At 41.6% G+C, this 26359-nt stretch overlaps 1 protein-coding gene, 1 non-coding gene and 1 pseudogene across 3 annotated transcripts in view; 1 reads left to right on the top strand and 2 right to left on the bottom strand.

The window, feature by feature from the left end:
• Positions 1-1658: 1658 nt before the first annotated feature.
• Positions 1659-1812, bottom strand: LOC145769750 (5.8S ribosomal RNA). Its single transcript, XR_014289070.1, has one exon. It is a non-coding gene; the product is annotated as a 5.8S ribosomal RNA (ribosomal RNA).
• A 200-nt stretch (positions 1813-2012) lies between these two features.
• On the bottom strand, positions 2013-3974 carry LOC145769740 (small subunit ribosomal RNA; annotated as a pseudogene).
• Positions 3975-11652: 7678 nt separating this feature from the next.
• The window catches only part of LOC145769511 (uncharacterized), a 54888-nt gene continuing 40181 nt past the window's right edge, over positions 11653-26359 (top strand). The window contains exon 1 of one of the 2 annotated variants that reach the window (XM_082581158.1): positions 11653-11735. In XM_082581158.1, the coding sequence (XP_082437284.1) occupies positions 11659-11735 (77 nt within the window). In that variant the 5' untranslated portion in view covers positions 11653-11658. The remainder of the gene's footprint in view (positions 11736-26359) is intronic. The other variant, XM_082581159.1, reaches the window with a different exon arrangement.

Raw genomic sequence — 26359 nt, 5'->3', positions numbered from 1 at the left:
CCTAACCCTAACCCTAACCTTAACCCTAACCCTAACCCTAACCCTAACCCTTGGCGGTTTCCGACTTCCATGGCCACCGTCCTGCTGTCTGGATCGACCGACACCTTTCGTGGGCTCTGATGAGCGTCGCGTCGGGCGCCTTAGCACCGCGTTCGGTTCATCCCGCATTGCCAGTCCTGCTTACCAAGAGCGGCCCACTCGGCGCCCTTCGATTCGAAATAGTTTTCCGGTCGGTTCAAAGCGAGCAACCGCCGGTTCTTACCGATTTAAAGTTTGAGAATAGGTCGAGGCCGTTTCGGCCCCGGATTCCTCTAGTCATTCGCTTTACCAGATAAAACTCTTGGCCGGGCGCCGGCTATCTTGAGGGAAACTTCGGAGGGAACCAGCTACTAGACGGTTCGATTAGTCTTTCGCCCCTACGCCCAGGTCGGACGATCGATTTGCAAGTCAGAATCGCTACGGCCCTCCACCAGAGTTTCCTCCGGCTTCGGCCTGCCCAGGCGTAGTTCACCATCTTTCGGGTCCCGACGACCGTGCTCTTGCCGGAGCCGGCCCTTTCAGGGCGCGGCCCCGCCGGCGGTGCTCCCGTCGCCCCGGGAGGCGGCGGGATTCCGCCTCGCGGCGCCTCTGCAAGCAGGACGCCGCTTTGTCTTCGCTGCGCCCGCGGGTTTCGCGTCTTCCCCGCGGCTCGCACAGGCGTCAGACTCCTCGGTCCGTGTTTCAAGACGGGTCGCGCGAGCGACCTCGCGCTGCCGCGGACCCCGGGCGCCTGTCGATCCCTCGCTGGCCGGACGGCGGGCGTCGCTCGGCGCGACCGCTGAGGACAGCGGCCGGCCGGCGGCCCGGAGCCGATCCGGCGTCGGGTCGTCCCCCCCAAATAGGGGGGTCGGCGCGGCGATCCTCCTCGCTCCCGGGACGGGCCCGGTCGGTGCCGCCGCGAACCCCGCGAGGGGGCCCGCTGCGTTCGGCGCCGCCTCCGGCCGCCCCGGAAGCGGTCGCGGCCCGCCGCCCGGCGCAGTGCGCTCGGCCGTCTTCGCAGGCGGCCGAGCTGAAGTGCCAGACGGCCTCGCAGGGCCCGCGCGTTTGCCTCTTGACGGTTTCACGTACTGTTTAACTCTCTCTTCAGAGTGCTTTTCAACTTTCCCTCGCGGTACTTGTTCGCTGTCGGTCTCGCGACCGTATTCAGCCTTAGATGGAGTCTACCACCCGCTTCGGGCTGCATTCCCAAACAACCCGACTCCGAGACCGTTCGGGCGTGGGCGCGCGCCGTCCGACCGCCACCGGCCTGACACCCTCCGCGGGCGACGGCCTCGATCAGGGGGACTCGGGCCGGCCGGCGCTCGCCCGCGCGCCCGGGTCTGTACGCCACAGGTCGGACCGCTCCGAAAGCGGCCAGATTCGGCGCTGGGCTCGACGGTCCCGCTTCACTCGCCGTTACTGAGGGAATCCTCGTTAGTTTCTTTTCCTCCGCTTAGTAATATGCTTAAATTCGGCGGGTGCTCTCGTCCGACCTCAGGTCGCGTTTCTTTTTTCGGTTTTCTGGCCTCGTTCGTGATCGGCGCAGCGGCGGCGCGCGCTCGGCCTCGCTTTGACGGGACGGCGGCGTTCGGTCGCCGACCCGCACCAGGGCGTCTACTGCTAGGCACGTTCGTTCGGTGAGACCCTGAGGCGGGCGCGGTCAAGGGATTAACCCGAGGCCGCAATTCGCGTTCGGATCGTCGACGCTCAATGTGTTCTGCAATTCACATCAATTCTCGCAGCTGGCTGCGTCCTTCATCGACTCGCGAGCCGAGTGACCCACCGCCAGGAGCGATAGCTCTGCTTTCTTTTTCCGAAGTCGCTCGTCTCGTAGCTGTGTGCAGTCGCCGGTCGAGCGGTCGGCCCCCGACGCTTCGAGCCCCGTTCCGGGGCACTCGAGCCGCGCATTTGTCGCTCCGGTGCTCGCCGGGCCTGCGCCGTCTCCAGGACGGGCCGACCGAGGCTCAAAACGTTCCTTCGAAGAGGTGTTCAGGTAATGATCCTTCCGCAGGTTCACCTACGGAAACCTTGTTACGACTTTTACTTCCTCTAAGCGATCAAGTTCGATCGTCTTCTCGACGAGCCGCCGACCCGCGAAGGCCGGCGCCAAGCCGATGCGAGGACCTTACTAAAACGCTCGATCGGTAGTAGCGACGGGCGGTGTGTACAAAGGGCAGGGACGTAATCGACGCGAGCTGATGACTCGCGCCTACTGGGAATTCCTCGTTCGAGGGAAACAATTGCAATTCCCTATCACGAGCACGGTCGGGGTTGCCGGATTTCCCGGCCCTTTCGAGCCGGGATCTAGAGTGAAGAGGCTCCGGCTGATCCGACCAGTGTAGCGCGCGTGCGGCCCCGAACATCTAAGGGCATCACAGACCTGTTATTGCTCAATCTCGTGCGGCTGAACGCCGCCTGTCCCTCTAAGAACGCCGGCGGACGCTCCTTCGTGGCGGCGCCCCGTGAAGGGCGTCGCCGGTCAGCGAGCGGCCGGGTATTTAGCAGGTCAGAGTCTCGTTCGTTATCGGAATTAACCAGACAAATCGATCCACCAACTAAGAACGGCCATGCACCACCACCCACGGAATCGAGAAAGAGCTCTCGATCTGTCAATCCTCGCCGTGTCCGGGCCGGGTGAGCTTCCCCGTGTTGAGTCAAATTAAGCCGCAGGCTCCACTCCTGGTGGTGCCCTTCCGTCAATTCCTTTAAGTTTCAGCTTTGCGACCATACTTCCCCCGGAACCCAGAAGCTCTGGTTTCCCTCGACCGGTCCGCCGCCGCCTCGACTCGAAGCTGCAGGCAGGCGGCGGCCCGGGGCCGGCATCGTTTACGGTCGGAACTAGGACGGTATCTGATCATCTTCGAACCTCCGACTTTCGCTCTTGATTAAGGAAAACGTTCTCGGCAGACGCCTTCGCCTCGGTCCGTCTCGCGCCGATCCAAGAATTTCACCTCTAACGGCGCGGTACGAATGCCCCCGTCCGTCCCTCTCGATCATTGCCTCTCGTCTCGTCGTTTGCCGGCGGTCGAGGGAGGGGCCCTCTTCCGCTATTCCGTGCGTCGTTATCCGGGCCGCGTGCGGGCCTGCTTTGAACACTCTAATTTTTTCAAAGTAAAACCGGCGCCGGGCGCGCGCGCCGTCCGGTCAAGGAAAGCGCGGCCCGGCGGCCGAAAGCGCGGCGGCCGGCCGTGCGCGACCGCGAGGTCGGACGGCCGGGCGACGCCGGCGCCAATTCCAACTACGAGCTTTTTAACCGCAACAACTTAAGCGTACACTTTTGGAGCTGGAATTACCGCGGCTGCTGGCACCAGACTTGCCCTCCAATCGATACTCGCGCGCCCGGGCGCCGCCGGCGAGCGACGACGCGCCGAACGTCCGCACTGCTTTGCGATGTGCTCATTCCGATTGCGGGCGCTCGTTCAGAGTCCCGCATCGTTATTTTTCGTCACTACCTCCCCGCGTCGGGAATGGGTAATTTGCGCGCCTGCTGCCTTCCTTGGAAGTGGTAGCCGTTTCTCGGGCTCCCTCTCCGGAACCGAACCCTGATTCCCCGTCACCCGTCACCACCGCGGTAGGCCGAGACCGTACCGACTCGAGTTGATAGGGCAGACACTCGAATGATCCGTCGCCTTCGACTTGGAAGCGCGCGATCCGCTCAGTTATCCAGAGTCACCACGGGGACCGGCCGCGCGCCGCGAACGACGACGCGACCGGGCCGGCGAGGTCTGATAAATGCGCGCCTTCGCCGGCAGCGTTGCCGCCGGCGTCGGCGCCTTTAGCATGTATTAGCTCTAGAATTGCCACAGTTATCCACGTGCGACGTGCGTCTACGATCAAATGAACCGTAACTGATTTAATGAGCCGTTCGCAGTTTCGCCGTACGAGAGCTCGCACTTAGACTTGCATGGCTTAACCTTTGAGACAAGCATACGACTACTGGCAGGATCAACCAGGTAACAACTTTTTTCCTTCGGGTCCGCGGCCTGCAAGGCCGGGACGCCGCGTCTTTCGCGAGACGCCCGTCGTTTCGGCGCTACGACAACCTGTCGCTCGCGCGCCCCGCTCCGACCGCGGGTCGGAGCGGAGCGCGGCGCTTCGTTCTCCCGCGACGACCGCGGCTTCGCCCGATCTCGTCTCTGAGCCAGCGGCGCGACTGCGGACAGCAGCGATTCTGCCCTGCGCGTCTCACTTGCCCGTCGACATGGTTGCTTGCTTCGTTCGTTTCCTTCTTTACCAATCCGATCACGGTCTGACCAGACTCCGTCACCCCCCCTCGCGGTCACCCGTTGCTCCCCCGTTATTGCCCATTCTCACTCATTTCATTCGTCATCTTGCGCACTCGACAACCTGTCTGCCGCCGCCGCCGCCTCGACCGCCAGATGCCGATCGAAAGCCCGCCGCGGACTCATTTTCAAATGCCTTCTGCCTTCAGGCGACAGCTGACAGCTGACATTTTATATATAATAGGAAAATTTTCGAAATGTCTTTTTATATGCTGCAAATCGACTGCCGTTTGCTTTTGATTTTGTGTTTTACTTGATATGTTATTAAAATGAGCCAACATGAGCCGTGAACAATCTTGTCCAGGTGCAATTTTGTTTCGTGTTGATGACGCAACAGTCAGTTTTTTCTTGTGCCAAAATTCCGATGTATTGGCGGCTGCTCTGATGTTTGGTTTAGCCAAAGAGAAAAACATTGCAATGATTAAAGTTCTTGTTTCAAGATTACGACTAGCTAGCTGAAGGTAGCCTACAGTGCAATGGGACATGGTTGCTGAAATGTGGAAATACTTATATTTGGCGTGACGGTTTGAAGAATTTCATCTTGAACTTCTTTGGCAGAAAGTAAAAAGGTAAATTATTGCATTGTTTACCATAGTTGCAGTAACAATTTGGTTTTGGCTGAAATGATCTAGCTGACTGTTAAATTCAAAATCTTAGTCGATCATTTGTTCGTGATGGTATTGAATGATTACCTAGGTCTTACGCTATTTGTGGCAGCTGAATAATTATGTTCAACAGATACAGTTTGCTTTTAGTGGTCATTCTTCTGTTTAGAATAAAAGCAAATTTTAAATTGTACACAATCAATACGCTACTACAAACAAGAAGATTCTGCACATGTTTTAGACAAAGTATTGCTTCCAAATAGTAAACTGGCTTGTTATTTTCGTGTCGAAACAAGACTTTTGGTAATTAGTTTTTGTTTCGTTTCAAACATTTGCATGGTTGTTTGGTTGTGAGTTGCAAGTGCTGGGCATCCGAATCTATGTATGCAAAAGCTGTTTGACATCCAAAGTTCAAAAACGTACCATTTTCCCGTTTTTGAAAGGATAGAATAATTGCCAAGTTTTATCGTTATACAATGCAATAGGCTAGCCTACTGCTTTCTACATTTTTTTATTATCAGAAATTAAATTTCATTTCTTTTACTCACAAACGTTTTTGTTTTGATTTTGAACGAGTGCTGTGTACAGAACATTTTTACAGAAGGTGTTTGCAAATGTATTTTTTGCGTAAAGCTTCGTTAAACTGTAGCATACTTTCTGTCCACAGCACAAGTGAAAGTATGAAAGCATTAATGCTCATGGCATGAAATCGCCTGGCGGTTGTAGTCGGTGTTAATTTTGTATAAAAGTTTGTGTTTTTTTATTGGTTATTACAATGTGGTTTAAGATATGATATGAATGCAACGTAGATGCCGTTGCGGATAACATGTGTATGTCTTACTAGACAGAAAATGTTCACCAATACAATAGACAACAATTTTGCTTCTGTTTTTAAATTTTCCAAGGTGTTGCAACCTTGCTAAATCCATTTCTCTCTAGAACACGCATTAACGTATAAATTGTGTTGCTTTTACCTTTTTCAAACCCTTGCCGTGTTATGTGAGAAGTGATATTTTTGTTATGTTTGTTGATGGTCGGGTGATAACATAAATAAATGAATGAATAAACCTCCTTTTAGAAGTAACTGCAACAGACCATAAGTCATTAAACTATGGTTGCTAGATTTGACCGTTGCAGCAGATTCAACAGGAATGTGATGACAGTTAAAGCAAAACTTTGTGCTAAAAATTATTGTTGTGTTTAAAAAAAATTAAATTTTGACTTATGCTGATCGTTGATACAGGTCTCAATAATACATCGTGCAAGCTTTCAGTTTGATTGAACGCGCACTTGTTTACGCATGATGGCAGGCAAAGTTGCATGAGTAAGCTGCTTGAATGAGTTGTTGTTGATACACATTGTCTTTGACGATATCTTTTATCCTCGGACTGATAAAGTCTTGGTAGGTTATTCCTGGTAGTTATCGCGATTGGCAGACTGAAGTTTCCGACTGTTGAAGTGTTGCCGCTGAATGCGTTGTTCAAGCGCCCACCCCGAGAGTCGAACCCGCACAGCTTGATCTTGAAGCTTCTTCGTTTATGAAGTCACGCCTTAACCAATTGAGCTATGGGGGCAAACTAGATTTGATGGTCGTGGTAGATCTCAGAAGACAACCTGGCAACACTGGTGCTAGTGAATTTAAAACTAAATTATAAGCTATATTCGATCAATTTTGTCAACCATTGTGTACAAAACCAAGGTACTTATCGACTTATTTAATGTTTTAACCGTATTCGGACTAAGCGATTTTTGTGAGGAATGGCCTGACGTGTAGACTTATTCCATCCACACTTTCATTTTCTAATAACTTTTGATATGAAAACGTTACGAGGTTGCTTTTTTCGCAAAGTTAGAGCAAAATTACTGACAAACAGGTTAAAATTTTAAGTGGACACACATACTCTACCAGTTTTTTGCTATTGCTTTTTTGCTAAAAGTAGTCAATTTTTTAAAAATTTGTCTGATGTCTCCGCCATAATCTCCTTGAAATCGCTAATCTCTTCGTTGAAGGCAAGCACGGTCCAGTCATGCATGTAATCCGAAATGGTCAGTGGTCATGTAGGTCACGCAATAAATCTTGGAACGCACAAAACAATACAAATGTTTGCTAACTTGCACGTACAAAAAGATAAAGTTTTCCAGATAACCAGCACAAAACTTCTCACCAACCAATATTATGCTTCGAAAAACATTTGTTGTTTTGTGTAAAACATTAATTACTACGCTGCATTTACAAGTAATATTTCAACTTTCAGATAATGCTTAGTTATTGCGTTGGCTATTGATTTCCTTGTAATTTCGTAAGGAATAAGTTACTTGAAATGTAATTGTTTTAGACTTGGGTTGGAACATGTATGAGTTATGAAGAGAGTCGTCAGAAATTACAGCGCAAGCAAACAAACAAACGTCTCGATAACTATTCAACCTAATTATTATTTTGAATTTAATTGTAATTTAATTAATTGTAATTTAAAATTGTAATTTAATTGTAATTTAAAATTTCAACTGTAGTTGTCTAGTTTGGGAACAGTGAGCTACTGCCCAGTTGGTGAAAGTTACTTTATTGCACTTGCAGACTGCGGTAACTTCCCGGTTGAGTACGAACATAGGCTACCTACAGTAGCTAGCAAACAAAATCAAAGGGTCGATCTAAGAAGATTTCGTAACTGGGCATATGTAGGTCTGTTGATAAACTGGACGCCAAAAAAAAAAAAAATTACATTGCTGAACTAACTCCGATAAATTATGGAAACTTTCTGAGGAAAAACTGTAGCATCTTTGATGGAAATACTAGGATTGAGAAGAACTTCGGTCATTGCATCAAACAGTTATGAAAGGATAATAAACAATAACAAAGAATATAGTATAACTCTCTGAGTGGTAGAACCGGTTCCAAAATGTTATAGTTGGCTACAAAAGCTTTTTTTCACAAATCATTCTAAATCAAAATACATTCAAAATGGAATGTGAACAACATACAATATTTTTGTTGCAAACATTTGAGAATAAATTAAAACTTTGTATCCATTACTTTTCAACATCAATGTTTATTGCACACTCTGGACAAGCCTGCGTCACATGAATAGTACAGACACACAGCTGGTACTGTTTTTTACTTTTAGACAAATTGCTTCTTTTCCTCTTTGCTGGTGAGCCAGTAATTGGAGGGCTGGAAAAATAGCAACGCCTGTCTTTGCCTGATTTTGTAGGAAATTGCTTCTTTTGAGAAGTTGCTGAAGCAACATCAGTTTGATCTTCGCATCCAAGAATAGTAACTATTTTGCTTAGAAAGGATTTTTGAAGACCGCACCGTGACCGCATTTGTATGTGCGGTTTGATCAGCATCATTGCAAGTTCCCAATCAAAGTCAAAAGAATTTTGAGTTTTGGGATCAATTCCTTTTTTCATAGCTAAATTGTGCTGGCATTGACCCGACATGTGTCCAGAATATAACAAAATGCGGTTGTATGCGGTACATTCACGTAATCATAGTTTTCCTCATTCAAGGCCGAAGTAATATCGTGAACTCGTCGTTTAGAAACTGCTACAGTTACTCTTCTACTACCAGCATTTGATTCCACATTACTTTGCTCTAAATTAAGCACTTCTGTCGACTGCTCATAATCTATTTCTTCATCAGAATCAGACATTAGCACATCGTTAATATTTTCCTCAAAAGAATTTTCCAGTTGTTCGACTACTTCGCTTGCAGAAAATTGTTGTCGAGCCATGTTGCGCGTTTGAAGTGTGGTTGTATGTCATGCACAAATTTTTCTCACAAATGAATGTACATGTTGGGTTTTCTGAGTATTTATGTGAAAATTGGTTGCACCATACTGTGTGTAAAAACCATTTAGAAACAATTGTAACTTTCCTCGCATTGTTATAGCACAGACAAAGGAATGAATGCAATCAATATGTTCTGAAAACAGCGATGTTTGCACAGCAGCTTGAGCGTTTCTTTTACCTAACCTAATTTTATGCTAGATGTTTGTTCTAAATCCGTTCTGAGGAGATTTTGTAACAATTTTATTTTGTTCAAACTGCTGTTTTGCGTGCAGAACAATAAAAAATGAGGTTTCAAGATTACAAAACAAAGCGATGTTGACTAATCTCGATTGGGTTATTTTGCACAGCTTGATGTTACTATTTCATGAAACTTTATTACGTTAGGCTGCAATCCTGCTTGCATAAAAAAAACAAAAAAACAGTTCTATTCAGTGTTTGTAATTTGCAAATTTATATATTAGATAACCTATTAGCATTACACACAGTTCTAACCTCAAACTTCTAATGAAGTTTCAACCCAGACAACAAAATCCGTCATTTTTGAATTAACGTAAAAATGACAGATTTTGTTGTCTGGGAACTTCTGTCAATTTTGGTAAAAAAAGCTCCAACAGCTAATGAAACTAACTTTTTCTGTTTTTGTGTAAACTAAAATGTACAGAGCATACTTGAAGACAAGTCACAAAAATGACAAGTTTGACATGACATAAAAGTCTTCTTTTTGACCTTCGTAAAGCCATAGAAATAAACTAAAAATAGGCTATGCAGTAAAATTATGGTTGCATTTAATGTTTGTATTTATTTATTATACCAACGTTATATTTTTTTACATTTTTATATTATTTATCAACCATGTTGTTTATCATAAAATTTGGAGGATTTTTTTGTTCCGTAGCCTAAATTTTCACAAAGGGAAATTGTTGCTAGAAACCGATTACAAAATTGTGACAAAGTTGAGTTCTAAACTTTATGCACTTTTGTTTGCGAAAACACAATTTCCACGAGATCAACTGCCTTTCTTCATAAATGCCAGTCTACTTGTCATGGTTTACTGATTTTTCTGCACAATAGATTGCAACACATCTGATATCAAGCAGAGCGAAGATTTGACGTCGTGACCTATTTTCTTTCGACAACTGCTGACGCAAAATCCAGCGGTGGAGTTAATCCCTCTCCAATTTCACGCTGTTAATTTTTTACTAGTTTTTCAGATAATTTTGGGAGTAGGGTGTCAAAAACTGCTGATAACTAAAAAACTATACTACACAAAAATGTCATTCTTTTACTAAATCAAAGATGAATAATTTTTAGGAAAAATCATAAAATTTCAGTTAATTTGAGCCTGTAGCTTTTATGTAATCGATGAAAGTTTTAGGTATGGACGGAACCCGTCCACCCGTTAGTCCGAATAGGGTTAACAATTCTTTGAAAAAAAGTTATCTGAAAAATCTTTGAACTTTTCAGCATTGTCAATAACTTTATCGGCCACAGTTTTACCGTGTAGCCTACTCAGCAGTCTGTTTCTAAAATATGCAATTATTCTTTTAACTGCATAATTTTCTGTGTATTTGCAAGTTTTCTCAAACCAATTTCGAAACAACACGGCCACTTGCAGTGGCAGTGCCTTCTGGACTGCTACCGCAGCATTGCAGTCTACAATAGAGCTTTTCAAACTGTGTGCTGCCAGGAGATCGACAGTGTAGCGACAATTATTTGGAATGGACTTTTACGTGCAGAGGAGTTTCCTTCTAGCACATTGCAATAAAAGTAAATGATTTTACTGGATACATTGATTAAAATACAGCTTCATTGAGTAGCTTCTATCATCTATAGTTTGTTCAACGCAGCTTCGATCAAAACGTAGGTGAAAGGTATATCGACAAACAAACAATGATGTGGTAAGGCAATGTATCGCGGTAGATTCCTAAATTCTTTGATGTGCCGTACATATCAAAAACTTTAACAAACTACTGGTTGTCATACCAGAAATTACCAGGGATGCCCAGCGCGTCTGCTAACGATACAAAAGCGAAAATTTTAAAACTGTATTTAATTAGCTTTTTGCTCTCCAACTAATGCATAGTTTTTCATTTAAGATTAATAAATGCATTACAATTGCCAATGTGATTGTTTGAATGGTTAAAATTTTATTTATTGAAGCGAATCCGAGTGATATTCTTGAAGACGATGTGATTTTGATTTTATCCAATTTTATTTTGTTGTTGTAGACAGCTAGGTGTTGATGGAAGACAATCAGATTTCCCTGGCAGGCAACTCGATTGCAATGGTACGCATCTCAACTTCGGTAGCAGGCAACTGTTCTAGTGGCGAACGATTCGCCAGCAAGGAATCAAATTTTGATGACAAAAATTTTGGTTACAGGTAATCCTGTGAGTTGGCTGAATGTCGTTGTTAGGCAACCCTTGTTAACACCCCACATAACACACCCGCGCCTAACCCTAACCCTAACCCTAACCCTAACCCCTAACCCTAACCCTAACCCTAACCCTAACCCTAACCCTAACCTTAATCCTAACCCTAAGGGGTGCGAGCACTCCCAGTTAGAAAACCCTGGACTAAAGTATTAATTAAATATCGTTTGATCACATAATTGAATTCTTATGTTGTCAAATGATTTCAGATACACTTAAACTAGGATTATTTTAACAGCAAATTGGTCGTTTGTTTGATGCGTTCAAGAAAGAGCATTTGCTTGACATGATTTTTACAAAAGTGGCAGCATACACCCCTTCATCTTTTTTGCGGTACGCATAGTGGAAACATTATGTAGAACTATTTGAGGTGTTCGATTGACGTAAAATAGTGCCAGTTTTGTATTTTATACAATTTAATAAAAAGTAATTGATTTGTCTACGACGTCATAATATGTTGGGATCACATCATAATTGACTAAAATGTAATTTGTACTTTATTTTATTTTTTGTACTATTATTTTGTCCATAATGAGTCGTTTAATCAAGGAAGGTCACACTCATTCTGTTCCTCCATCCTTCATATCACTGAAGCCCTCAGAGGTAAAGTAAGTTCGCTATGAAACTGTTATTGGTGTGTGGATTAAAGTACAAATCAACCAATCGAAAAGGTGAACGGTTACGTTCAATTGACCAATATCTTCCCGACAGTGGCGTAGCCAAGGGGGGGGGGGGGGGGCTGGGGGTTACAACCCCCCCCTTTGGCACGCGTGTGACGTCACGATATTGAGAATGATGCTTTCAGTCTAAAAAAAATTGCCTAATTTTAAACAAAATTGCATTAAAAAAGCGAGTTTTGCCAACACCAAACATTCAAACATCTCAGCCAGGAATTAGCAACAAGAAAACAAAGAGACTTAACACTTTGCTCTTCAAAGGGAGGCCAGATTTGGCCCCCCCCTCATATTTCCTTTGATTACTTGAAGCACAGTAACGCCATGCATTTGGTTTTTCTTGACTTTTCCTAAAATTGCCAGGCGGATCTGATGATACCGTACTAAATTTGATGCTAAAAGTTGTGTAGTTTTCTTGCAAATTCAAGATTTTGGTGAATTTTTGCTATTTCTGGCTAACTTCCAGCAAAGCGTGAAATGGATTACATTGCGATAACAAGCCATAAGCTCATAATTGCTTGGTGCATCCATGTGCGCGAGCAGACAGAAACATCCTCTTGTTTTCCTTTGTTTGGTTTGACCTCAATAACACAAAGCGCGTTATTTCTAATGCTACAAAAGAAAAGCCAGTGATCACAAAGTTGTTAATTAGAAACAATAATAGCAAACGTTTTCTGCGTTATCAGCTTTATGAAGAATAGCAATCTACGATCAATATAGGCCACAAACTATTCAAAACAGTTGTTTCAACCAGCCAACATCCATTGACGAATAAAAAGCGTTACAATAAGAAATCTTCCCTTAAGTAGTGAGTAGTGACATGAAAAACATGGTTTCGAAATAAACGTTTTATGGAAATACTCTCATTGACAAAACTTGCCACTGAGGAAATGTATCACTGCAAATGCTTTTGGAAGAAGCTGAAGAAATGACGTTTTTGCAAACAGTAATTGTGAGATACAGTATGCTCAAAATTATGAGATCACGTAGCAGCTTACTCGATGACTACACGTCCCTTCGCTGCTTTATGTTGCCTAGGCTTACTTGTTATGTGTTGCATTTTTGTTTGACGGTGCACTGTGTGTTATTCCAAAGAGCGCAAAATAAAGATGATAATGCCTCGTCTTCACTACAAAATATTTTGTATTGCAGACCAGGCATAATGCTCGGCGTCACATAAGACAAACAACAAATCGGCTTTCTTGATCATTGATTCAACATCTGAATACGTTGCGCTAATGTATAAGAGGCCGGCTATTGTGAAAACCGCCATTTATAAACGATCGGATTATTCCAAAAGTGGGATAAACTAATGAGTCAAAGAATGAAAAAACAATGCTGAGAAAACTAAATCTAAGTGATGAACAATACCGATGTCTTCATTTATTTTGGAAAAATGCTGCCTAAACTTATTAACAAAAAATACCGTAAATAACGGCAGGGATCCCGAAAGCAGAATTTGCTCGACTTTAGCATGATATTAGTCAGACAGCTAATACATTCACACATACAATAACGGCTACTCAACGGCTATAATATTCATAATCAACCTGGTTCTGGGCGGTTTGTGTAACAGTTCAGGGGAATACACTACTTGAAATAATGCACCACACAAAAGATTTTCAATGAAGACTGAGTCTAAAAACCGGTGTGGATTGTGCTGTACAGCAGGGCTTCCCAAACTTTTCTGCTCGCGACCCCTTTTAATCTACTAAAATTTTCCGCGACCCCCTTTACGGTTAAAGGGATAAACAATGCAAAATATACGTTTGTGATATATATTGAAAGGTTTAATTTGAACAAAAACTAAAAGCAAGCTTTCCGTATTCGAAGCCTACTACTTTACTAGGCCTTGTAGCCTGCTGGAAACAAAACCAAACAAAAGTAAACACATTTATTCAGTGTGATGGGTGCGACTGCTCTCTGCGACAAAGCAAGTCTAGCCGTCGCTTGCTGTTTGTTAATGCTGGTCTCAAAGCAGCTTCAACGTTATTTACACTGGAGCGGTATTTTATCAACTTTGAAAACACTGACACGCACATATACGTGGATACAAACGGCAGGAGTGCGGTTACTGCTAAGCCATATAGGCCTAATGATGAATATTCCGGTCTAACGTTAGACTAAGCCAAAAAGTGTGAAACTTGTTTCCAGAAAATTCAAGCCACAACTTAGTTAAAAGATACTGTAGATCTGCAAATTTTTCTTGAGATTTGAAAGAGAGGTATCGGTACTTTGTTTTTGCATGGTCCGCCCCGTTAGCTCAGTGGTTACGCGTCCAGCTCAAGAGCACGCGGCGCAAGTTCGACTTTCGGGGTGTGCGCTTGAGTAACGCATTTCAGGACTGCTCTCCATTAAACGGCACCTAGTGAATGGAATAATTCCTCGGCAACAATCAGAAAACTTCACTCTGCCAATCTCGGTAACCGGCCCTGCGTCAAGAGCCTCTGCAAGTATGCGAAACTACCAGGAATAAACCATCAAGGCTTTGTCAGCCCGAGGATAAAGATTCAAAACCAGCAACCAACCAAATGGGTTTTGGATCAAATCTAAAAGTATTGTCCAATTCTGGAAGAAAATACTTTTAAGCTCTTTCAACAGTCTTGAGAAGTGTCAATAACCAGAGGTTTAATAACGCTTGATTCCACGCCATTGTTAGCCAAAAACTTTTCAGTAAATGAGAATATTTTGAATAAATCATTTTCAATGTTTTGTTTCTAGATGTTTAATTTTTTGATGAACGCTCCAACTTTAGATTTCCATGTAAAAACATAAATGTTTTTCTCCTTGGAAGGACAAATTAAATTCGTTCCCCCTTTTCAGGCAAACCTGACAAATAGCATAATTTGAAAAGACTTTCCAAAAACGTCTTTACAAACACGGTGAACAAAGGCTACACTTTTTCCGTTGGAAAATTCACGACTTAATTTTTTAACACTAATACATAAAACATCACAATCCACTTTTGAACAGACAGTTGTATGCTTGCGGCTCGTCTTTCTTGTTCTCTGTATTTTAAAATTATTTTTTTCGCACCTTGCCTTTCTACCACATCATGTGATCTGTTTAAACACTTTTTGATGCAGTTACCTTTAATTCTCGTGGAGCCTATCATTGAGTTTGAGCTAGTCAGAAGTAGGCCTACTGTGCAGTTTTTTTTTTTGTTGTCTTTTCCTGTTTATAGATTTGTATAATATAACCATTGTATTTTATTCAGATGTAGTTAAGTTGTATGTATATTATTCCTGAAGAGGACATCTTGTGATGTCGAAAACGTTCGATATTTAATTGTTGCATAGTTTTGTGTTTTTTGTAAATATAATATTCTTTAATATGTTAAACTTGATAACGTTGCTCGGCTTCGTATGCCTACGGTTCAACAAGACAAACTCTCTATCGAAGCTGTATAACACTAATAACTTGTTAAAGCATTGGCTTTAGTTTTGAAATCCACGTTTACAATGCAGAAAAGAGGACATTAAACTCCTATTCCATATTTCAATAGGCTGTATAAATTTAAAAAATACGGGTAGCTTATTGAGTGCACAACTCTTAATAGTTAATAACTTTCACAGCATTTTGCATATAAGTGATAATATGCAGTGCTTTGTGTAAAATTTGTATACTTTCTGCCACCCCCGAAGTTCGTTACGCGACCCCTCTGGGGGTCGCGACCCCCACTTTGGGAAGCCCTGCTGTACAGTGACTTCAAGTTTAGGACAGAAAAGGCACAAAAATACCAAGATAAAAACAAAGACCTTGTGGGAAATTTGCGGGAATCATAACACGATGCAAATACCATAAACGCGTAGTTTGCATGCTGCTCTAGGCTGGCCGGCAACCACAAAGGTAGACAACAAAGGCAGTTTATAACTAGATAACGGCGTTATAAACATTATAAATACGTAACCCGACAGTTTTCTTTTACAAACGTTTTACGTCTAACAGTAAAGTCTCCGCAAATTTTTGTGAAGCGTTCACAAACCATGGTTATGTAAAATTATTCATCATAATTATTTTTACTTTTTGGATGTTGTAAAACGTCATTAGAAAAATCACAAGAAAAATATTCCATTACTTCAATGTAGTAGGCCTAAGAATTTTTTATAGAATTGTAGCCACGTTTTATCAACCAAGAAGCCATTTTTTAGCAATTTGAAGTTGTACAAAATAATTTGCAATCCTGCAAATGTTTGAAAAGAATCTAGGAAGTCTTCTCACAATCTAGCACAAAATGATTATGTTTATTGTATCTCTGCAATATTTTTTACGACAAATTTTGAAGCTTCGTTATAATCATTTTTATCTTTCAAGTCATAAATTTGTTTTTTTTTGGCCAGAAACATAATCGCTGCTTTGCTCTTGTATCGCTTTGTCGCGTTTACGCGTATTTTTTGTGTTCCAAACAATAACGACCCAGTCAGCAAATCAGTCCTTTTACATTGATTCAACATTTGTAAACGTTGAATTAATGTAGATCTGCTGACTGTGGGTTTATTTCACATTTCCCTTGTTTACCCATGTTCCTCACTGCGCTGTTGAATTGTTTCAACGCTGGCGGACTAAAAATGCATTTTCAATTGATTGACACAATCTTCAATAAAAAGTGAACTTCGAATTTAGCTTTGTTGATGTAAATGCTGTATTTTTAGTGGATGTAATTCATGAGTCATGTTTATAAACACCCGTAAGCCAAATGACTTATGATGTAGCCTGCATGATATTTGTGATGCGACTTGACACAAATCCAAAATTCCAAAAGCGCCTAATTTGAACTTAGAAATTTCAGATAATTTCAACAGCTTGTTCAATTGTCTTCTCTCTACTAAAAATATTCATACTACAAACTCAATTGTAGACCTAAAATACACAAACGAACATGTAAACAGCTATTCAAGTAGGCCAAGGTGTTACTTATGAGAAGTTTGGTTCCATAAAACAAGAAGCTGGCCATGGGTTTCGTAAAGCATTAGTTTAGGACAAAATATAAAACAACGCAGTTTTGTTTTTTTCAAATTCATGTAACAATGTTACTCTGTAACTATTTTATAATTAATGAGTAGCCTACAATAAGATTTGCTCGCATGTCGTAAATCTTTATCAATCATGCAATGAGTCGGCACACCGCACACACACTTCGTGCGGTTGATCGAGCTTTTTGTCCTTTAGAATTTTGCATGAAATCGGATTAGCACGGTAATTAAAGGCGGCAAGTTAAATCAAAATTATCGTTTTAGGGTACCTTTGCAAAAATTGAAATATCAAGTTTAACATATAAAATTTTAGAATAATGACTTTTCAAACTTATAGACAAATGATTTTTTTTCACACCAGTGCAACTTCTGTTGAAATAACACCAGCTGATCACACGTAACGGCTGGGTGAATTTGATCCAAAAACGGCCCCCCCTTGAGTAGTTAACTTCCAAAAAAACGTTGAAAAGCAAAGGGTTAACTTTATTTCCGAAAAATTCCCAAGAAAACATGATCTTATCCTTTCGCTATGCTACCGGACAGCACCATTTTACAGGAATATTCGTACCCGCGTTTTTGTTGAAAATGCTCTCAAAATGCTCCAAATTCAAAGTAAAAGGCCCCCCAGACCCCCCGTCACTGGGTGGTCAAAACCTCCACTTTCAAAATTCTTGGCTACGCTACTGCTGCCCGATAACTGGTTTGCTTTACTTAATTCAATCGAATTGAAATACAATTTGTAAGAAAAAACGGTCTACAAATTACAATGTATCAATCAATTTTTTATATGTCAAAAAACAAAACACAAAAGTAACACAAACTGAAATATACACAATGTTTGACGTTTTATTTTTTTATAGGGAAACAACGAAACGACTATACGGTCTATTAGCCAGTTGCCACCGTGGAAAGTATAACTATTCAACAATATAAACAAATCGAAAATATACACAAGACCAATACTTCGAGTAATAAGTATATGATGTAAATCACAGATGGACATCTTGAATAGATAACCGATAGGCATTGTTGAATGTCGGGATATGCTTAGGCCAAAAGAAAACCCACATGAAGTATCATAGCTTTGCAAAGCTGATGCTTTGCTGTGTTTTTTTTTAGCATCTTGAAAATAAAAACGTTTGAGATTGCTTAGAACCTCTGACCACACCATTGGTCCAAATATTTACATACTGCGGATTTTTTGCCAATTTCTACATGATGGATGGCGTCCGGTCTATGCCCCGCCTTGATCAAGCACCCTCAACTCTTTTATTACCAATAACAAAATAATTATTGTTTGATTGATATCTAGGGTTAGGGTTGTGGATGACTGAAGAACTTGTAGACAATATACAGCAGTCAGAGGGTTCATGAAGATTCTGAACATTTTGTTATTTCCTGTGTATATACGTCATGAATTAATGAACTGGCATGAGTTTGATAATTTCTTTTTCTAATTCTTTTTCTTTTTTGCAATTTTTGAGAAGGTCTAAAACTTTATTGTAAGTCCTACTCCAGCTGGTAATGCACTAAAAGTATAATAAACAATAACTGACGCTAACTTGACGGCGTCAGCGTCAGCGTCAGCGCTATTTCAACCAGCGATTCACAAAACGGAAGTATTTTGCCTTACCAAGTTTAGGCTAACAACAGCTATAAATAAGGAGCAGGTATTATGTTATGAGACCGTATTGTAATTAGCTGCTTAGATTATTAGTTATTTCCTTGTAGAAACACAAGCATTTCACAATGTTAGTCTGACAATCGGCTGCGTTTTGCTGGGACGCATAATATCCTTTCCAAGTGAAAACCATCATGAGCCAGATGCCATCATCAAAAAATCAATGGCTCGCGAGTCATAGGTTCCCGACCTCTAAGATAGACCATCAACTGCTGGCATAGACAAAGATTCTTTATCGTTAGTGCGCCATTCTTTTGTATTTGACTTCTAACGAGATTGGTGTCGTGAAGTTCTGTTCTGTTGCTTGAGGCTTTGTGTTGATTGCAGCGTCGCCGCTCACGTGTAAGGTCGCGTCTTCCTTTACACTTTTGTTGAGTTACCATTGACACGTTGCTTATGTTGAAGTAGGGTGGTGCTAGTATAGTTTTCTGTTGCTGTTGCGTGGAAGTATATTTATGTTCTGCTATGTTTTTCAGACGCAGTGCCTATTTAGTTTATTAAAGCCATTAAATGGTGTCATCTACTTTTGTTACTTAATTCTATTCGTTACAATTTAATAAACTACATAGAAATCGAAGTTAAAAGAGTTGATAGAAAGTGCAAGTCTTGAAAGCAATCGGAGATGGCCAATAATAACTGGAAATGTCTACAACCAGAAAAGCTATCTGCAGATCCAAATTCACCAACAGCAGAAGACGATTGGAAGTTTTGGTTCAAGACATTTACAAACTTTGTAGACGCCATGCCTCGTGCTGAAGGAGAGGAACCAGTAAACAAGCTCAACATATTGACAGCTTTTCTTACTGCAAACACTTACAAAACTGTATCTGAAGCCGACACTTTCGACGATGCAATAACCGCTCTCAAAAACATGTACGTCAAGCCAAGAAACGAGATCTATTTGCGACATCTGCTTGCTACTGCGCAACAAAAAGACGGTCAGTCAATTGACGATTTTGTTTCACGTCTAAATAATTTGAGCCGAAATTGCAACTTCGTCCCCGTCAATGCAGTAGCTTATAGGGACGACATGAAGAGAGACCCCTTGATCAGTGGGATTTCGTCCACACTCATAAGAGAGCGCCTTCTAGAAAATCAAACTTTGACTTTCGATCAAGCTTACGCCAAGGCTCGAGCTCTTGAATTGGCTAAAAGCAATTCCGAAACGTATTCTCACCAAAACATTTTATGTGCAATGCAAAGTTGTTCAACTGAGCTGCCGACAGTTCGACACGAGTACCCTCAAAGTAAAAGCGAAGGTTCGTCCAGCCATGATCGCACAACCGCAGCAATAAGACAAAATAAAAAGAACATATCGAACAAGTTTACATGCTTTTTTTGTGGTAGTCGTAATTGGCACCGCAGAAATCAATGTCCTGCAAAAGACGAAAAATGTGATTATTGTGGCAAAACTGGCCATTATGCCAAGTGTTGCTTAAGTCGTAAGGGTGTTGTTACAAGCAATTGCATAAACTCACCTCGTCTAGCTTCAATGTCTACACTGCATTCTACATTTTCTAAACATGTTGTAAGTGAAGTGAAAATTAACGATGCCTTCGCTAACGCTTTAATCGATACTGGAAGTACAAACAGTTATTTAAGCAAGACCTTTGTGGACAAAAACCACATTAAATATACGTCTCTTCGTTTCGTTGCAAACATGGCTAACACTTTCTTAAAAACCGAAATTTATGGTATTTGTAATGTTAAAACCCGTTAAGTGCGTAATTAAATTTTCAAAACTCTCCTTACTGTGCGTATTTAATTTGATCACTCGCAGTATTTTTCGTCGCAGTATTGCTTGCTAGGATATTGGGAAACCCCCATGACGCAGCACAATAGGGGAGGATGAGGTAAGTTGAGCCACTTTTTACTTAAACGCTTCTACTAAGAAAACCGCTTGGTTTACAATAAAAGTGAAAGTGGCAGCATAATGGTTGATGCTTTGGCTTTAATTTAACAAAAAAAATTTTTTCATAACTCATAAAAATATTAAAAAAAACATTTTTTAAATATTACGTCATTTTGGCTCAACTTACCTACCCCATGTGGTAAGTTGAGCCGGGGTGTGAGGAAAGTTGAGCCACTCGTTTTTGTTCAATAACAAAAGCTGTAGCGATGGTAGCCTACATTATAAAATGCTATGCAATACATATGTTTACGAAATTATTGCCCAGATATTTGTCCCGAATTATAACATGGACTGTGACGCAATGGTGACGTCATCATTGCGATACACTGTCATGGTTGAGCGACAATCTCTCATTATTTTTTCTCTATTCACTAACTCGTGTTTTGCTGCTTGGCGAAAACGTGGTTCGGCCTTTTACGATGTGATAAATCTATCGGACGGACGTATTAGAGTGTGCAGTGACTATTCCACATCACAATTGAACCCGTCTCTTTTTGACAATATACAATCTTAACTCAACACAGTCATGTGGAACCTGAGTCGAAAGTTAGAAAGAAGACAGGTTGGGTAGCAGTTAATACATAGCTGCTACCAGGAAGAAAGAACAACATGTAAAAGGATAAATTTATTTTGTTGTGACCAGGGCCAGATTTAGCTGATGGGGGCCCGGGGCACTTTTAGATCGGGGGGGCCCCCTTGCAAAATTTTTTTCAAGCCTACGGCGCGAAAAACCACCTCTGCGTCTACAGTAGCATCAATCCAGCTTCAAAGGCTGAAAGGAAGAAAAAATAACACAAAATCACATTTTTTCCACGTAGGGGGGCCCGGGGCACCTGCCCCCTCTTCCCCCCTAAATCCGGGCCTGGTTGTGACTGTTCGACTGTGAAATTGCGCACTTCCCAGCCAACAAATCTGCCACTTTTTTGTTGATTAAACGTCAACAGACGTTGAATCAATGTAGTACTAGCAGATCGTGTCAACTGACCTGCAGAACAGAAAATAAAACGATGAATTATTACACAATCCTGATTAAATAAACCTCCAAATGTGAATTTTCTAAATCAATTTCCGTTGTCTGTCAGATCTAAACTTATTCCATATGCCACTGATCAAAAGAGCATGGAAACCGGAATTTCTGCTGACGGCAGAAAGTTTCTCCAACTGGTCGTGTGAGGAAGCTTTAACGATATCCTCTTTAAGAAAAGCACACTCATCGTCTGCTTTAAAGACAAAGGACAACTTTTCCTCGGACTTTCCAGGCACTTTTCTTAAAAAGTTGGCCTCAATTTCTTCATCTTCATTGAAGCATTCGATTTTACCAATGTAATGCACAGGTCGGGTTTTCCCTTGCATGTTGCTAGTAGGCTGCAAGTTACACTACAAATAAATTTAAACTTCAATAGACCAATGGACAAATTATTTTTGTCCAGAGATTTAGACTATTAAAGAGTAAAATACACTTTGTTATCTATTTAATGACTACATATATCATCACTTAACACTGGCAGCTGAAGTGAGGTAAGTTGAGCCACCGGCTCAACTTACCTGTACATCACTGGCTCAACTTACCTCAAAGCCGCCATTAAAAGTTAAACGGGAATTTCTCCAGTCATATATGAGCTAGCAACCTCACTTTAATAGTTTCTGAATAAGCTAACATTAGTGATTACTGTTAGACATATCAATACTGGTGAATCCCATAGACATTTTGTAAAACTCAAAAAATATTTTTTTTCAAAAAGTTCAAAAAACTTCCCAAAATCACTAAAAACAGTTTTTCTGTCTTTCTACAAAACAAAGACCTATAATCTTTACAGAACAGCTCCATATAGGATAAACGGTCAGGTAGGTGGCAGTAGAAAGTTGATGCGATTTTTATTTTTCGAGTTACGGGGGGTGGCTCAACTTACCCACTGGCTCAACTTACCTCACCTTCCCCTACGCTTTTGTTCGATTTCCTTTTGTGTCTATTGCTTTACTTTTTCATCGACTATTGCTGAGAAGTCTCCGGCTGGACTATTGTTTTCTGGTGTAATCGCATTACTCTCAAGTGATTATACCTTTCACCATTGTGAAATTATTCAACTGGTTGTTTATTACAAAAAAAAATACATCAATTCACCAAACAGAATAATTTCTAAGCATTTATAGGTTACTAAACAAAGTACACGTAGGTTTAGTTTGGAAATATTCAAACTGTAGCCTACCATTTTCTGACACTTGTTCTAACATTAGCAGCAACACAAAACCCTATTGTTTTGTTGACTATATGTTACAAAATATGTTTTCGAACACAACAAAATATTTCTGAAACTGCTTGCAACATTAAGCCTACATCAAAATGAATTAACACTGACTGAACGCGCATGATGTGGTTCGAATTTTATACACTGGAAGGAAGCCAGTTTAGAAAAAAAAACACATTTAGGACGAAATCTTCTTATTTTTGCAATTGTGGTTATATTGTAGGTGAGTGCAGAAGCTACCTAATATTGTAATAGAGTGATTTAGGGATTAATGAATTCCATCAGGCTGCATTCATTATTGTAGTGTAAACAATGCATTTATGTTTCTTCACACGTCATAATTGCGTCTTCCAGACAAAGCGAATAGAGGAAAGCGAAATTAAAAGTGCCATGAATAGCTGCGATCACAAAAACGACAATTGTCGTCTTACGCACAGCAAGAGCGACTGTCTCGGATGACAATTGTCGTTATACGCACTTAACAGGTTAAACTGAATTTTGCCAATCACTTTTATGAACAGGCAGAATTTCTTATTATGCCGGAATTGGTTTTTGACGCAATCATAGGCGAAAAAAAAAAAAAAAAAATCATAGGCGATGATTTACTCGAACGCCATAAAAGTGTAACTTTTCAATTTAATGGTAATTTGCCTGAACTTTTTGTGTCATCTGTTATGCCTGCAGCACAAGTCGAATATCCTGAGTTGTTTTCACACTTACTACCTACATGCAAACCAATGGCTGTTAAAACTCGTAAATTCTCATCGGCTGACCAAGAACTAATTCGAATCGAAACGGAACGATTATTACGCGAAGGTCGCATAGAGAAAAGCAATTCCCCAATTCCCCATGGCGGGCCCAGCCCTTGATCGTCGACAATGGTAATGGAAAGAAAAGGATGTGCATTGATTACAGCCAGACAATCAACTTGTATACCTTGCTGGACGCTTATCCTTTGCCATCCATCGAATCCATAGTAAATGAAGTTGCCAAGTGGAAGTATATATCCACATTAGACTTAAAATCTGCGTACCATCAAATACCAATTTGCCCCAAAGATCGCCATTATACCGCATTTCAGTCGTTGCACGAGCTGTACCAATGGAAATACTTACCATTTGGTTTGACAAACGCGGTACCTGCGTTTCAACGAGTAATTAACAACTTTATTGCAAAACACAAATTAAAATGCGTGAATGCCTACTTGGATAATATCACCGTGGGAGGAATGACACAACAAGAGCATGATAACAATCTCGCAGCACTACTCAGAGCTGCTGAAGAAGATCACTTTACATTTAATGAAGCAAAAAGTTTGTACAACCGCACTGAAGTTTGTTTGTTGGGTTACCAAGTTGGAGCTGGAATTATAAAACCAGATCCTCAACGTATCAAAGCATTGCAAGATTTGCCGGTACCAACAACAAAGAAAGAATTGCAGCGAATCATGGGATTGTTCGCCTACTACGCCAAATGGATCTCTAACTTCTCTGCAACAGTTAGGCCACTCGTGCAAACAGAAAAATTGCCTTTAAGTTGTGAGGCTTTGGCTGCCTTGAACAAACTGAAGACTAAGTTAACCCATGCTTCTTTACAACCAATCGACGAATCTATTCCTTTTACTGTAGAAACAGATGCTTCAGACTTTGCCATTGCCGTAACATTAAATCAAAACGGCCGTCCTGTGGCATTTCACGCGCGAACCTTATCAACTTCGGAGCAAATGCATTCAGCAATTGAAAAGGAAGCCTACGCAATTGTAGAAGCATTGAGAAAGTGGAAGCATTTACTGCTGGGAAGACACTTTAACTTGATTACGGACCAAAGAAGCGTATCCTTTATGTTCGATTTAAAACATCCTTCCAAAGTAAAAAATGATAAAATACAACGTTGGTGTTTGGAACTTTCACCTTATAACTTCTCTACCGTTTACAGACCAGGAAATAAAAACACTGCACCTGACACTTTCTCAAGAGCAACATCTGCATCTGTGACAACAACATCAGAAGCCGCTTTAAAATTGTTACATGAATCACTTTGCCATCCTGGTATTACACGATTGTGGCATTATATAAAAACGAAAAACCTTCCTTATTCTTTGGAAGCCGTGAAAGCCGTCGCAATGCAATGCAAAGACTGCGCCGAAATTAAAGCAGCTTTTTATAAGCCCAAAGAGCAACAACACCTCATCAAAGCAACCCAACCTTTCGAAAGAATCAGTATAGATTTTAAAGGTCCTGTAGCATCTGCCACCAAGAACAGATACTTGTTGGTGATCGTGGACGAATTTTCTAGATTTCCCTTTGTATATCCGTGTGCCGACATGAAGGCATCTACTGTTATCGAAAAATTGTGTGATTTATTTTCCGTGTTTGGATTTCCGTCGTATGTCCACACCGACCAGGGTGCAAATTTTATGTCGAGCAAACTGAAAGAGTGGCTGCATGGAAAGGGTATTCCGACCAGTCGGTCTACTAGATACAACCCTCGAGGCAATAGCCAAGTGGAACGATATAACGGCATAGTGTAGAAAGCTATTCTTTTGGGACTGCGAGTCCAAAAACTACCCGAAACTTTGTGGGAAAATGTGTTATCTGATGTATTACATTTGTTACGTTCACTTTTATGTACTGCTACAAACTGCACTCCCCATGAGCGTATGTTTTATCATTCTCGTAAGTCTTCAAATGGCGTATCGATGCCTGCCTGGCTAAAACCAGGACCGGTGTATGTAAAACGTCATGTACGTACCAAGAGCGACTTATTTGTTGAAGATGCCGAGCTTATTGAAGCTAACCCCCAATAAGCTCACGTACGTCTCAATGATGGACGTGAAACTACTGTATCATTGCGTGACTTAGCACCTAATCCTAAACAGATTACCACCACTCATGACGACGAAACGCTAACGGAGCCATTAGAGATTGATTTTGGAATGTTGGAATCATCTCAACCTCGCTTGGATCCTGCTCCAATTTTACAAAATATCGAATCGTCAGAAACTGGTCCTACCATTCCTGAACAAAACTCATCGTTACGTCGCTCCACACGAACACGTTGTCCTGTTGTGCGCTATGGCTTTGATACTTGACTTAGTATTTGCAATTTATGTATTTATTTACTGTGTTTGGCTTGAATCCTTGTACTTGTTATAATGCGGTGATGTAATTTATGTAGTGTCGAGTTTTTCATTTAACCGGGGGTGAATGTCGTGAAGTACTGTTCTGTTGCTTGAGGCTTTGTGTTGATTGCAGCGGCGCCGCTCACGTGTAAGGTCGCGTCTTCCTTTACACTTTTGTTGAGTTACCATTGACACATTGCTTGTGTTGAAGTAGGGTGGTGCTAGTATAGTTTTCTGTTGCTGTTGCGTGAAGGTATATTTATGTTCTGCTATGTTTTTCAGACGCAGTGCCTGTTTAGTTTATTAAAGCCATTAAATGGTGTCATCTACTTTTGTTACTTAATTCTATTCGTTACAATTGGTTTTTGAGACTTTTTCGAGCTGCGAAAGACAATTTCGTCTTTTCTCGACTCAGATTAACCCAGAATACCATAAACAAACTTGAAACTGCATAAATGGATAGACGAACAGCTGCCACAGAAAAAGATTGTTCATTGGTATCAGTCTGAAAGTCAATACGTCAAACAAAATTCTCTCATTATGAAACGAGATTTTCCATGAAAACAAAAAATGACGCATAGCGCGTGACGCTTAAAATCGGCAACATAGTTGACGGCGCTATCAT

The sequence above is a fragment of the Aplidium turbinatum genome, chromosome 4, assembly GCF_918807975.1.
Source record: "Aplidium turbinatum chromosome 4, kaAplTurb1.1, whole genome shotgun sequence".
Lineage (NCBI taxonomy): Eukaryota > Metazoa > Chordata > Ascidiacea > Aplousobranchia > Polyclinidae > Aplidium > Aplidium turbinatum.
This window is presented reverse-complemented; position numbering and strand designations above follow the sequence as displayed.